This window comes from Thunnus albacares, chromosome 17 (assembly GCF_914725855.1).
Source record: "Thunnus albacares chromosome 17, fThuAlb1.1, whole genome shotgun sequence".
Taxonomy (NCBI): domain Eukaryota; kingdom Metazoa; phylum Chordata; class Actinopteri; order Scombriformes; family Scombridae; genus Thunnus; species Thunnus albacares.
Genome location: NC_058122.1, coordinates 12,752,178 through 12,767,466, shown reverse-complemented (window position 1 = coordinate 12,767,466; position 15,289 = coordinate 12,752,178). Strand labels below are relative to the sequence as shown.

Genomic DNA, 15,289 nt, shown 5'->3' with positions numbered 1-15,289 from the left:
ATATTAAAATTGGGAATAACTCAACAGGACAATGAATGGGTTTTCCATGTGTTTATAGTGTTCTTTTCCAATATACTTTGTCATATTTTATGTACAGTAAGCCCAGGAGTGTTACTGTGTGGTCTCAGTCTTATAAGATTATAAGAGTCACTGCCACACAAGTTTTTTCTTTCAGTCGTACATTTTTGATAACATAATGTGATTTTTTACAGGCTACAATAACTTACCATCATGTAAAACCAGTAACTAAGTTGATTGTGTTTTCTGCACAAGGGAAAGTTACAGATAACAATGTAAGTTAAAAAATTCTTAACTGAAACTACATGACTATGTCAATCTTGTCACCTCCAAGATCCAATTGGCTTGGCAAGAATAACAACTGATACAACAAAATCTTTGCCTGAAATTAAAAGTTGTTTACACCAAATATCCAAAAAATATCACAACATAATTAATTATGAACAAACTTGTTGTAACAGATTACTCAAAAGTATTACAATTTTGTTCACATATCAATCCTCTTAAGTCCTCATTTATCATCTATCATTAGTCCACAGTTTGAATACATATCCACAGGCTATTCTTTGTTTTTTGATGCAGGTTGAAGTCAGTACTGGAGGTCAATTTGGAAATCAGTGTGTCAAGATCAGAAAGATAAAGTTCTATGTCAAATTTCTTTAACTTACAAGGTACATGTAGTCACAAGCGACAGATGTGTTTACTTTCTATACAGAAAAACATGTATGTAACATTTATTTTGACTGTAACACAAAAAGTATTTATCTGCTTCATTTACATTATGTCATACAAGTGCAGACTGTTCACTACCACTCTTAAGGTAGCACAAACATATAGTCTCATATCACAGTTTAAAAGGCTTTACTTGGCATGTGCAACATTAGTATTTAAAGGCATACTATGCAGGATTTGTTGATTGCTGTTTGTAAACAACATTCAAAGTTGGCCCCTCCACTCCGGCTCATTCTTCTGTCTGCTCTTTGCCTGTATGAACGAAGGCGGGGCTGAGCTATACACACACACACGCACAGAGCAGACAGCAGTCTGCTGCAGAGCACAGAGTCCATAGCAGACAGAATGAAACAGACTTCACTTATACTTCACTCGAGTTGACTACAACTCGCTGCTGTATCTGTTGAACAAGCAGAACATCGGTGCTGTGTCCGCCATTTTTGTAGCTTCCTCTTGTCTATGTCGCTACGTTTTTATAGAGTCCCACACTCACAGCCTGCATGCTCTTATTGGCTGGGGGCTACACAACAACTACCCAAAGGCTGAAGGCCAGAAACATCCTGAACACAGCAAAATAATAAGAAAATACAGGTAGATGACAGGGTCTCTGTAGATACAGACACCGCCACAACCTTCTAGTGGGTCATAGGTGATGATTGAGAGGGATTATTTTTGTACATTGTTTTGTTTTTTTAAGGAAAATCCTGCATAGTATGACTTAAAATTTTTTGTGGAATTCATGATACTGAGGTAAGTAGCATTCCTCTCAAAAATAATTTGTAACATGTTTAGGAATGTTTTGGTCTTAATATTTTGGAATTTACAGGGTCATGTGGAATTTAGGACCATGCCAAAGGTCCAGTGTTTGTTGTGGGGTAACCTGACACTGCATTTTACATAGACACAAACCAGTGCAAGAGGATGTACTGTACGTCTCACTCCTGCACAAAACAAACACCCAGTTAGCTATAAAAAGCTGAACAGCCAGTGTAGTGACTACTGAAGAAATACTTAAGTGTTCCAGGCCAGTGGGTACAGACCGTTCTGTACTACAGGAGTGTTTTACTTGTAAAACTTCATATAGTTTCAACCATGTTGCAAAACCTCCTACACCGAGTCTGAATAGAAACTGTCTTGTAATTATGCACTTTAATGCACACATACTTCAGTTCATACCACCCAGTGGACCTTATGATGACATGAGAGTTTCAGAGTCATCATTATTTGGGTGTCATCATTATTTGGGTGTCATCATCATCCAGGGATAAAAGCAGACAATGGTGTCTAAGTTACAGTTTCCAGTGTGTAAGAAACAGATGAAGAGACAGATCAAATATACACACAGACACAGGACGGTAGGATTCAGAAGGTTTTTGTTGTGTGTCTAGCCATCAATGTCCCAGCTGAAGAGGTGATGTTTCACCAACATATCCTGTACTCCCTCTTTCAATGGTCTCTGCTCGTTCTCCTGGAAAAGAAAGGACATGTGGACAACTATTACCTTAAGACAAAATCAACACTACATCAGAGAGGGTAATTCCAACATACTGCACTTCAGATTACATGCAAATCATCAATTTTGAAGAGGGCTGATGCAAAATGGCAGCTTTGATGTCACTGATTGGAGTCTGGCCAGGAGTACATCATGCTTTTAACTTTCAACACACAGAGAGCAATGCAGCAATGATTATTTTCCCTATGGTGACTACTATCACATTGTTAAATGTCAGGGGGCTTCACAAAATGAGAAACACTGATCACTGAAATGAGAATATCTAATTTACAAGATGAATGGTGATAACAACAGAAACTGGAGAGACTCAAAGGTGAAGTACAGCTCAGAAGTGCCAAGATAAACAGCTCTTCTTAACAGGCCTTTTTCATAACAGGTACAAGTTTTTGGTGCAGTTGCACCTTTACAACTTCACACAGTGAGTCGATTTGTGCGATGGGGTAAGTAGATAAGTAAACTACTGTAATTAATCACTATACTACAGCATCTACTGTGACATGTTAAGAGATCCCAACTAAAGAGGTGATGCTGAACCAAGCACATCCATAACATCTGCCTCCAGAATAGGGGGTTTCTTAAACAGCATAAAGACAAAGTTTTCTCCCCTGAGGACTGATATATTGTCTTTGAATAGTGAGACATGTTTACTACAGTTTAATGTAGGAATGCTGTGGAAATTCCCTTGACTCACCTCTTTCTTGTCAGGTAGCTCACAATCTTGGGAGAGACTGAAGGCAAACTTTGATAGGACCCTGAGGAAACAACAGTAGACTGTTCATTACATGTTTAATTATATACAGTGTTCCCCTCTTCATTTAATTCTCTGTTGTTTAATCCTTTTTTAGATTACTAGTTGACATTTCAGAATACTGGATAGTGTGTGTTAGATGTGGATGCCAGAAATTCAGTACTGAGTTTGCAACCACACTGGATGCTTTAGCTGTAATTCTGATGTTCTCCAAATTGAAATACAACAGTTTTATAATAATGTGTTTCTTACCTGAGCTCACACTTGATCTGAACCCATCCAGGACTGCGAAGAAAGGACCACGGATGATACCATTTCTCTACAGCGGCCATACTGGAACACAACACCTCCAGCCATAGGTGCAGCACCTGCTCACTGTTGGGTTAGATAAATGTTAGGATCCAAACAGCCTGAGTGTGTGCATATGGCACATTTGCTCATGTGTGGACACATTTTTGAGCTTCTACTCTCTGATACCAGAGGGACTGTGATGATTTTAATGCTGTGTGTGTGTGTGTGTGTGTGTGTTTGTGTGTGTGTGTGTCAGTCTGGAAAACTCACTTGAGGCCAACGCAGACAAGAGACCTAAACTTGACATCCATCTGAGCGTGTGCTGTGTCGTGGCTCATGTTGACTGACTGCACTGCCTGGGAAGAGTAGACAGAGGGTGCTCATGCACTTCCTACTAACCTTCATTTCTACAGGCTGAATTTACAGACATGGCTAGGCCTCACTAGATAAACACTACTTTCAATAAACATTTTTATTGTTGGAAGCTGAGACAAGCTTTTTAGGTCCACAAAATACATTTCGCTAAAACTAATTACAATAACACATACTCACTCTGTATAGCAGCTCCTCTGGTGTTAGTACTTTCCCATCTTCATCTAACCTGGTTAATGCCAGAAGAAATTGTTAACCTTGCAATGTTGGAACAATAAAATACATCTCTGGTGTACATACTGAAAGTAGCTTTCTCATTCCCCTGCTATAACACATACACATAACACTTGCTTGATTTTATTTAGGAATATATTGCAAATACATTGCAAGTGCATCCCTGATCACATATGAAAGAGTTTGGATGATCCAATTCCTAAAACACTTACTTATTTATAAAAGATTAAAATCCCCTACACCCATCTGTAATGTTTGTGTGAACAGAGAGTTTGACAGAACAAATGAAAACAGAATGATGTGTGTGTCTGTGTTTTACCTGTAGGTTTTACACAGCACCAGTCTGGAGTAGACAGAATTGAAGTCCCTCTCTACCTCTCTACTGGCCGCCTGAGAGAAACCCAGAGGGCAAAGAATGATTAAGTCCTATGTAGGAATTTGAAACAATTGTAATATGGTGCCATGTGGATTTAAAAAAAGAAAAAAAAAAAAAAAAAGTACCTCTTCTATGAATAACCAGGGGTGACAGGGCCCTCCCAGTATAGACGGTTTCTTGAGACCGTGCTGAAAGATGGCCTTTAGGGCCGGGCACAAAGTCCCTCTGGCCAAATCTGTCACTGCCTCCGTTACAGAGTCATCGCCTGCTAATGAGTACTGGGTACAGACACAAGAGCACCAGTCAATGTTTATGACGCATTATAAATTAATATTCAGGATGCTGGAAGGAAAATGTGAGGAAACTAAGATAAACACTGACAAATATCACATGGATTTAACTTTAAGGAACATCTGCTAGGCAAACCAACCTATTTAAAAGCACTGTGCCTTATTAAGCTGTAAATGAACTACTTCCATACCTCTTTGCTTCTTTCATCTAGAATCTCCACAAACTTTGCTGGGAACCACCCTGTTAAAGAGCCAAAAAAGTTATGTTCAATCAGCCTCGAGACAGATTATAAAAAAATCAGTTACCCATATGGCAACAGTAGATGTTGATACATAAAAGCACAGAAGCACAGACCTCTGAGGCCATTGAGCTCTCCAACCCAACAGTGTTCATCCTTCTGCGAGATGATCTGAGAGAAAGAAAATTACACAGGGACATGAATGGGATGTGCAATGTGTGTACATGGTTGCAAACAACAGGAAGTAGAATTTCGTTTGTATGTGTCTGTGTGGGTGTCATAACTCACAGTGATGATGTCATTCTTCCTGAAGCCCAGTTCATCGTCATCGTGTCTCTCAAAGTCCAGCAATGCCTTTGCCCGTCTCCGCCGGTTACGGGACACAACAAGGAAGTTTTCATGGTCTCGCTGGTGGCTTTCCATGGAATAGTCAGGAGTCAGGTCCTACAGAAAAAAAGCAGGAGAAATGGTATCAAAAGTGTCTATACTGAATGCCATGATTTGATGGTATATTAAATTTAGGACTTAAACATTTAGTCAGACATGCTACCAAATGAATGGATGCCTCATTTAATGTCCCTCTCATTTTGGCAAATTGACTTATACTTGGTCCACAACAGGACATAAACCAGACTGTTCATGTACTGCAGTGTGTGAACTCACAGTGCTGGAATGGCGTGGGTCCAGACAATGGAAATGATCTGCAGTGCGGGCTATGGCCTCTCGCAGGGCAGCCACCAGCTCTGTCTGTTTTATGTTCTTGGACTTTAGAGCCTCGGCCTCATCCTCCCCAAACAGCAGGGAGCTCAGGGTGGACTTTCTGCGCAGGGACTGTCTCCTCACCACCTGCACATATACAAACACAGAATAAATTCACACGCCCTCTAATTTGTCTAAAACACTTTATGGCAGTATCCAATGATGGTAATATGTGACTGTAGTTTGGACAGCTAAAACACAAACACCTTCACATTGCTTGTTTAATTTCTGACAAAAAATATTGATATTTCATCACACTGACTTTGTAAAGTCTACAGTGACTGACCTTGTTGAGATTGGAGTTGAGTATTGTGTTGTTTCCATTGTTGAGCTGGGCCTGTTCATTTAGGATGTAGGCTAGGTGCTTGTGTCGGTGGGCTTCTAGTGTTTCCTGGGACAGTGTCCCTGCTAGCCTCATAGCCTCCCCAAGAACTGCAGGCCCATCTCTCAGCTGGCTTGGTAAGTCTGACAGAGTGTTAAAAATGGACGCAGAGTTCTCTGATGACACAAGCTCCTCCTCCTGGGGTAGTGGAGTGAAATTCACAAGGATTAATAGTCAACATATAGAGATATTTTTGTTAAAAAAAGGGAATAGTCGGTGTGGGACGGTAATATCTAGAAATAATAATGTAATGTAGGTAACAAAGAAATATCTGTTGACATAAAACGCTGCAACATGATCTTTGTATTAAAGAATCTAAAGCATCTCAGCACAAAATAAAATGTATCAGGAAGTCAAGAATCAGAAGTATGCGGTGTAGTGCAAATACCTTGATCTTGAGCATGCCCAGTGTGACCTGGAAGAGCACCAACGAGCCCTGGTAGAAAAGTAGGTCCCAGATCCTAAGGAGCAGACGGATGTCCACCACACTGGCAAATGATGTCAGGAACCAGTGCAGTGTGATCAGTGACAACTCTGGATGTATGAGAAAGAAGGGATTATCTATAATATACAACACCGTGTATATTCATTCAACACAGTCATTAATTCAGAAGAATTCGCTAACAAACTCAGACAGGTGCATCTCATAACTGTCATATTTTATTTGAGTTAAAACCCTTCAGAAGGCTACAAGGTGGTGGGTACATTTAATGCCCTTCCCCTGCCCTCTCTCACAGTTACTTCTTCCATTCATCACAGCCACACATGCTCCATCTCTCCCTTGCCTACCCTTACCTATGTCATGCTCCTGCAGAAGGCGGTCAAGGGCTGGCAGGTACTGAACAATGAGCTGTCGGAGAACCCTCTGGTCTGTTTGAACACCCAGCAGGGTGGATGAGAAGTAGGATGGAGGGAGGAGGTCTTCAATCAGGGCGCACATCATCCATAGCACATCCTCCTCCTCCAGAAAGAGCAACAGACAGGAAACCACCTAGGAGGATCAAGATACAGAGATGGGGGGTGAGACAATGAAAAGGGGAACAGTGAAGATGGAAAAGGCAGGAGCAAAATGTAAGGATGATGTACAATGGAGGTGTTACTGTGAGTAAACAAAATACAAATTTAAAGTGTGTCTGTTTATGTGTTGACTCAGCTGACTGGTGTAATATAGTTGTTTACGGTGACATCGGTTTCTGTATGTAGGTGTTCTCACCATGCCAGTGCCTTGACAGTACCCAATGTCTGGATAAAGCCAGGCCAGGCCTCTCAGTACCCGTCTCAACCTTGGCACTCCAACACTGGTCAGGCTATTGAAACACGCATTGGTTGGCATAGTTCGTAACAGGTCCTTCTCTATCTGAGAGACAGAGGTTAACAAGGGACTGTCAAATCATTATTACAGTAAACAGCGAGAAAAGTTGGGGAGAGGAGGTGGAGGAAAAAAAAAAAACTTTAATAAAGTCACGTTTACCTTTGTTAATGTAAGCACCCCATTATCTAAGATCTATCTTGAGGGTATTTTCATTTCACTTAATTGTGACTTACCTGTGTGCTAATGAGGAAATAACACATTATAAAAAGGGTATTGCATTGACTTCACCCTCCTAACCTCCACTTACTGGCAAAACAAGACTGTACAGTTAATTGCATAAAAGCTCTTTAGCATGTTATCAGTGGGTTTTTTTTTTTCCATTTGAATGCACCATGGCAAATGTTGACTGCTATGTGTGTGATAGTGACAACTTCCACATACTGTGACATAATGTGCATACCCTGTGCAAATCTGCTTCATCCAATTATTTTTCGAGCTGTACAGTGTTTTAAGAAATCTATGCTTAATTGTGTCAAGTATAAATAGGACTTAATTTAAGTAGTTGTTTCTGATATTCGTTTGGCATGTTCTAAGGTAATAGTATGCTCTTTACAGTAGCTTAACTTCAATGGGAGTATGTTTGTTTACATAGACATGTACCTGCGGTTAGGGATTTTACCTGTTTAGCTGTAGTGGTGTCATCATTAGAGCTGTTCTTTATGATTTCTCTGTAAGAGATCTCTGAAGTCCTCTTCTTCTGCAGTGCTCCAGATAGACGCATCCATAGCTAACAGACAGAACATCGTTAAAGCTCTGTAGCTTCTTACTTATTACATTTAAAAGTAACTGGCAATCTTGGGCAGTGTTTTAGCCAAATATAGTGCAAGTCTACTTACCTGTGGCCTCATGCTGTGAGGTATGCCACCTAGCACCAGGGAACGAAGGCGCTCGGAGCGCGGAAGGACTGGAGCAATGAGCTCCCAGGTCAGGTCACCCACTGTGTGGTTATGGGTGAACTCCAAGTGGGCTTGCCAGCGCAATCTCTGCTGGGGGTCTTCACGCTGGGGTGAGCCTTCAGTGCCCAGCCAGGACTTGGGCTCGGAACCGTCTGAGCAAAGAGAGAATAATATATAAGGATATATTAAAAAAATACAAATGTTTAGTGGTATAAAATATTTTTTTCCCCACCAGCAAAGACCAAAAGTAGTGAAAGAGCAACTCAGTTAGTTGCAGTCATAACTTTGAGATCACATGCACTCAATTGGTGTACATAATGTAGCCACTGTGCCCAGATATGACAATTTCCATTTATGTTTTTTGAGAGGGTTTCAAAAAAAAAATGGCAATGTGTACAAATGTCCATGTGAGTGAAAAAATTACCTTCAGTGTCCATTCTGAAGCCAAACTCATCATACTGGAGTTCATACTGTTCTGGGAGGTCTTTCTATAGAGAAAAACAAATAACATGCATTTAATTTAGTCCACATCTCATAAAGGAAAGATGACTTGATTAGAAAATAGTCAATAATAATTCTGAAGATGGGACAACAGCTTTTCTTACATCTTAAATGTCAGTTAGCACAAAAGTTCATGTGTCACAGTGTCACATGAACACAAGCTTCCTGCAGCGTTTTAGTTTGTCTTTATATTCTGTCACGCTAAGCAGATGTGTCACAGCCTGTAATGTTATCTTCCGCTATTTTGTTTATTAAGAGCTGACATGCTTTATACGAGCATTTTTTCTTTTGCCGTAACATTTCTATTCTTATAAATACTTGGGCATAAAAAACATATGAAGTTGCATCCTCACTTGATGGTACTTGGCCAAAATGTCCTGGGGCCACATGCTTGGAGTGAGAGCAGAGAAGGGCCCACCAGGGGCCGGTGTGTAGGTACCTAAAACAGAGAGACACTTAATAGAAACAGAAAATACAGTATGATACATGAAAAAGCTTTGCTGAGAACAAGAGGCACATTTAAAAAGACTTTTCTTCAAATTGAGAGCTTTTGGCACTTAGGTTGTAAACTAAATTCATACAAATCTATACCTGACATGGTACTGGGTAGTAGAGTGATGTCTTCTACACGGAAAGACCACAGTCACTCTGGAGAAAAACGGTCAGCAGATAGTAGCCACTCTGTAGAAAAGACAAACAGAGGAAAAGAAAAGGTTGGTAGTTCAATTCCTAACAGCATGTAGGAGTCTCCTTGAGGAGGACACCGAAATTCAAACTACTTCATGTGTTTACCAGTGAATGTAAGGCATAGCACAGCTCTGAGGATAAAGGTACTATGTTATATACAGTAATTGCAGTTAATGCACCACATCTGATTAGCCAGCATCACGTTTTTGACACGCAATATCTTAAAATCTTCATATTAAGTTTGTGCCTCAACTTCCTCTTCCGTCTTGATTGCAAGTTATTACAGCGTATTTTCTCTAAACTTGCCTGTTCTTGCCCTAAACACAGTTTGTTGTTAAAAAATGATGCAAGTACCTTCACAATGAAGAAAGATTCCAAACTTAAATCCAAAAATCCTGTCATAAAGTAAAGCTCCTTCTTCTAACAAGACTGAATGGAGAGGTTCAGAGGTTCTGTATAATTACAGTAAGTGAGGGAGGAAAAGATGCTGAGAGAGAGAGAAAGAGGGACATTCTGGTGTCTCTTGTCTTGGCCATATGACTGCTGTATTTACCAGAGGCTAATTAACTCGATTAACTGGTCTGTGTGTGTGTGTGTGTGTGTGTGTGTGTGTGTGTGTGTGTGTGTGTGTGTGTGTTCATTTTCTATTTTTAGACAGTACAGGTCCTGGGGCAAATTTTACAAACAGACCTATTAACTAGAAATTCGTAACAAAGACTCTTTGTACATCACAACTGCTGTAATTGTCCTAGAATTTCACCACTAGGTTTAACTCTATAAGGCTTTGTGAATATGGCGCTGACAGCAACTTTCACTGCACGGTCCTCTTATGAGGGCTACATGGGTGGTCAACAAATAGATTGCTCTACTGGCTAGTCCACAATTAGATAATCATAATCATATTTACAGCATTTTATTTGCAGGGTGAGTAATAAACACACAAACTCACCATGAAAAAACATGATCTTTCTCCTATTAATAGTGTGTTTTTATTTGATCACAATTCCTCTGTCAGTATGCCTTTGTCTGCAAAAATCAGCAGGCATGACATCCAACGAGCTTCAAAATAACAGTAAAATGGAGTCCCATTTTAGATACGACAGAATAGAAGAGAATAGAATATATCTTTATTGTCCACTAGGGTGGAAAATCGTCTATGGCTCACTGGGACATACGCACTTGAATGACCACAGAATAGTAGAGTTATGAATAACATGCTGCATAGAAACACATATTTAAACTGGAAGTCAGTGCCAAAGACCGCAGATCCAAAATACCCACATCAAATGAGCAGCTGTCCAAATAAATTTTGAGCACACAGAATAATCACCAATCCCCTGATTATTGGAGCGTCACCACCATTTTTTTAGATTCAGAGCCAAAGCTTGTACATCAATCAAGCCATAGCACAGAGGGAGGGAATTTAGATGCTAATAAAATCCTGGCATCTTGGTTTCACATTTGTGTGTAGTACGGCTATCACTATGATGTGTCCGTGGCAACAAAGTCTCCAGAGATTCCTGCAAAAGTCTTCCGGTTTCTCCTCTTTCACCAAAATATCACAATGAAAACATGTAAATACGCAGTATAGCATAAGAGGGGACACTGTTTGCCATGTAAGCCCCAGCAAACATACAAAGATAGACACAGCATAACAACCATAACCTGCAAAAGAGGCTCACGAGCATGCAAACACCCCGCCAAAATGATTCATTCCAGCAGCAAGCTTGCGGCATCTGAAGAGGGATTTAGGACTTAAGAGAGATGAGAAATCAATTTGAGGTTTGGAGGATGGCCAAGTACTTTCAGGCTAGCTCTGTGTGTAGCTCAGGGGAGTCCTGGGATTTTAGCTACTCTCTTACAAGAACAGTTTAATCTCCTGCCAAGAAAGGCAACATGACAGAACCCCTACTGCAAACTGTTGCACATATTGACAATCTAACAGCAATATTCAGCTGCAAAAGTGAGTGTTGGCGCACAGAAAGCAGTTTTTCATGTCTAATCCTTGATTTCTGAGTCAATGGAAGGTATGGTGATCTCTCCTGAGAAGAATTATGGCAAATCTGAAAAACTTCAGAGAGAAAGTTGAATGTCCATAGTCTAAATGCAGGTAACTCGGTGTGGGCATCAACTGTTTATGTAGTTGAAGCCCCAGGGTAATATGCTAAGATCACCTTTTAAGTACCCTATATAAACTCAAGAATAGAAGTCAGCCATTATTATCTGAAGATACTGATTTACCATGTAGGTTTGGTATATGTTGACAGATATGGAAAAAGAGATTGCAGCAAATAAGTGTTTAATAGGCTGCATGTTTATGTATATTTGACCCTTCTTTAAGTTTAATGTAGGCTATACATTAAACTTATAGGCTATGATATTTATATATGAATATTTATATATTTTTCATTTTATAATATCAAAAATATTGGAGTACCTCAATAAATCTTTCATCATTATGGCCAAATTTGAAGACTCCTCACCAAAAAGTATGGAAAAGAAAATATAAGATATTATCTTTTCTTTTTTTAAAATCTCAAATTAGAATATTGGTTTCTTCTGCCTCAAAAGTTGAGTATCAGTTGGGCTCTAGTTAAGAAAAATAGAACCAACCAACAGTCCACAACCCAAAGACATTCAATCAGACATTCATTACTATCATAGAGGACTAAAGAAACCTGAAAATTTTCACATTTAAAAAGCTGTAACAAGAGAATTTTGGCATTTTCCTTAAAAAAAAATGACTAAAAATAATTACTCACCTATCAAAGTAGTTGCTGATAAATTTTCTGCCAATCAACTGATCGACTAATCATTACAGCTCTAGTATTTTTCCCCACATACAGATATGTTGATATACGCATATATACATAACAGTACCAGTCAAAAATTTTGGACATACTTTCTCATTCAAGTGAATGGGAAGGTCCAAACTTTTGACTGGTACTGTCATGTATACATAAAGTCTCTGCTATCAAGGTGTGTGAAAACTGCACTGAAACGCACTAGCAAAGCAATACAGTAAAAACCCATCCATTGGAAGACCAAACTCCATTCATTACAGTTAATGTTGTCAGTTGCATAAAAGAGCCCTAACACATTTTTACATATAGTAGTCTTGTTATTCATGTTCTCCCAGGGATGAAAAAGAAAGAAGAAGAAACCAAATAATTTCTGTTGACTTAGCAGAGGACTTGGCTGGGCCTATAACAGAAAGTCTTCTCAATTCTCTCTGAACAAAAGGAGATCTCCATTTCCATTGTTGAGACTGTGCTCAGCTATGTTTGCACACACTGGTCAACACCCTACTGGAAGAAAAGCAAAGATTTACATCCTGTTGTACAGACAGGGCACATGTATGGACATTGTAAACCATTCCTTTTACAACAGTGGGAACATATCTTTATTTTTACCTTCTTAACTGGGAGTGTTTTCCTGTCTGCCTGCCTAGCTGATACCCCCTCCCCTACCCAAACACCTCCTCCAGTTGTTCTTCACAGTAACCCCAACAATGGTGACTCATGTTCTCCTCCTGTGAATACGCCCACCTACACAGCCATGTATGCTTAAGAATTACTGCCTCATTCCCCGCCAAGTTAGCATTGGCTGAATAATGATAGACAGGACCTTGTTCACTTTGGCAGACTGTTTTTTTCCGTCTCTCTCACACACACACACTGCCACGCGTCACATCTAGGCATGTGCCACTGTGGTTAACTGGATTGTCACTTCCTCAAGAGCAGGGAAATAAGAAGATATGGGGGAAACCCTCCAAACCCACAACTTTACAGAGAGCTTAGAGGTAGAAAGACCATTCAGCAGGGGAAAGGAGGTTTTATAACAACTTACAGCTCTAAATCAGTCTACTTTAAAGCTGTGCAGCCTTCTGTACCACAGATTTATTTGCAACAAGCCATACGACATTAGATTACATACAGCAACAAGTGACTCTACTGAATTTGGCATTAGTGGTTAGAGTACACACAGCAGAGCAGCACATGTTAGGATGTAGCAATTATGGTAGTTTTTTTTTTCTATAAACGGCATCATTCATTAGCTTTTAAGGTGTCACTCTTAAAGCAGTCGTTTGAAGGTGGTATGCACACATGATAAAGCAAAATATCAACTCAGGTGTTAGCAAAGTATTCTGCTCACTTGGCGTTACATTATGACGGTCACGACCCTATAGACAGCATATGTTCATCATTAGCAAAACTACGTCAAACCCCCGGCTGACGTCAGTTACAGCCAAAAGACTGTATAATGAGCAATACTTAATTTTTCAATGGCAATATGTTTGGTCGACTGCATTTAAATGTTCTTACACATGTTACTACATAAAACACACAGCACGATCATAAGCTTTGCATACGAACTGGTAAAACTGCTAACACCCGTCTCAGGAGCCTGTAATGTATTCATTCTAAGTTGTCAGCTGTTAGCCATTATACATGCTAACATTAGCATAAAGCTAACAGTTACATACCACGGTGTGCAACAGCCTGTTAGCTTCACTTACTGTGACATTATTCTAGTGAAAGCACACGGTTGTGGTTTATGGCAGACGTGTCTTCTGTCGCTGGAAACGGGAAAACACCATATGCTATGCCATCTTTCGTCCTGTATTTGTGAATTCCCTGCGTTGTGCACCTGCTAGCGACGTGTAGCTCCGTTGTATCCTTGCGCTTCTCACGGTTTTCCTTTTCCATCCGGAGAAGTAGTTCCACATCCCGGAACTACACTATTTACTGAAAATATCCTTCCGCGCAGCAATGGATGACGTAGGCACACGACGTTTATTTGTTCCGTTCATTCATTATTTCTCTCGGCCTTTACCTCATTCATCCAGCACGAAAACCAACCAGTCACGATTCACAACAGTATTAATCATAATGTGAAATTAAAGCAGCAGCACCATCAGGACAGTTTATCGCCAACAACACAGATGGTCATGGGAGTCTAAGTCTGTATTGATGGCTGTTACTTGTCTGTTTATTTTGCTATTTTAATTGACACTTCAACCTTTTGAGCGATGCCTTTTTACGATGTTTCCCTAAGAGCAAAAAAAAAAATCTGTTTTATTGTTTGGTCTTTGATCATTTCATGATAAGGTTTTTATCTAAAAGGTTCACATAGCAACAAAATAACTATACTATCAAATATTATTAATTAGTATTAACCAATGATACTGGCATACTTTCTTCGCTTACCCCTAAGACTGAGCATGTGACCCACAAATACTAAATTAACCAACATATTAAATTACTAAATCGAACAGGAAGATATGTTTGCTTGGTTTTTCCTGGATATGAAAATAAAAGAAAATAACAGAAATAGAAGAATTAGGTTGCAACATTGAATCTTTTTCAAAATAATGAATTTTGCAATTATTATGTTGTATCAATCAAAACAATGATTGATACAACATAATGCTTTTACACTATTGCTCAACAACATGTCTCTAGTGTTGTGATTGCACAGCCTTCTTCACATTGGCATATTCATCATAGTTCAGCCACTGAAAGAGAGACCTTAGAGCATACTGTATATGTTCCCTTTATTACAGCCCCCACAAGCTACCTCCATCCTCCACCTCCACACACAACACACACACACACACACACACCTAAAGATATTATAATCGCAGTCTTGGTTGCTCTTGTTGCACAAACTAGCCTTAAGGGAAAGTACCATGTGTTATCTCACGTTAGTTAGGGTACAGTGGAAGTCAGCCTGTAAATGGGCATTAGATCCCAATAATAAGCTTTTCTCCTATCTCACAGAGGATTCATGCGTGACAGTAGCTTTGATGCTTGAGCTGAAAATTTTGCAGTGAGAGAGACTGCATTTTGACTACTTGTTTTAAAAGATAAGATTGT

At 39.7% G+C, this 15,289-nt stretch overlaps 1 protein-coding gene across 1 annotated transcript; it reads right to left on the bottom strand.

Annotated features, from left to right (window-relative positions):
- Positions 1–36: 36 nt before the first annotated feature.
- sgsm3 (small G protein signaling modulator 3) lies at positions 37–14,101 on the bottom strand. Its single transcript, XM_044330740.1, has 21 exons — positions 13,930–14,101; positions 9,315–9,404; positions 9,077–9,162; positions 8,647–8,710; positions 8,163–8,374; positions 7,946–8,053; positions 7,168–7,311; positions 6,750–6,945; positions 6,343–6,488; positions 5,859–6,092; positions 5,477–5,659; positions 5,102–5,257; positions 4,930–4,984; positions 4,766–4,815; positions 4,410–4,562; positions 4,228–4,298; positions 3,855–3,903; positions 3,573–3,658; positions 3,264–3,386; positions 2,955–3,015; positions 37–2,218 (listed from the first exon to the last, which is right to left on the bottom strand). The coding sequence occupies exons 2-21, from the start codon at positions 9,319–9,321 to the stop codon at positions 2,135–2,137; spliced, it is 2,268 nt and encodes a 755-aa protein (XP_044186675.1). The 5' UTR covers positions 9,322–9,404; positions 13,930–14,101; the 3' UTR covers positions 37–2,134.
- Between the last annotated feature and the right edge of the window lie 1,188 nt (positions 14,102–15,289).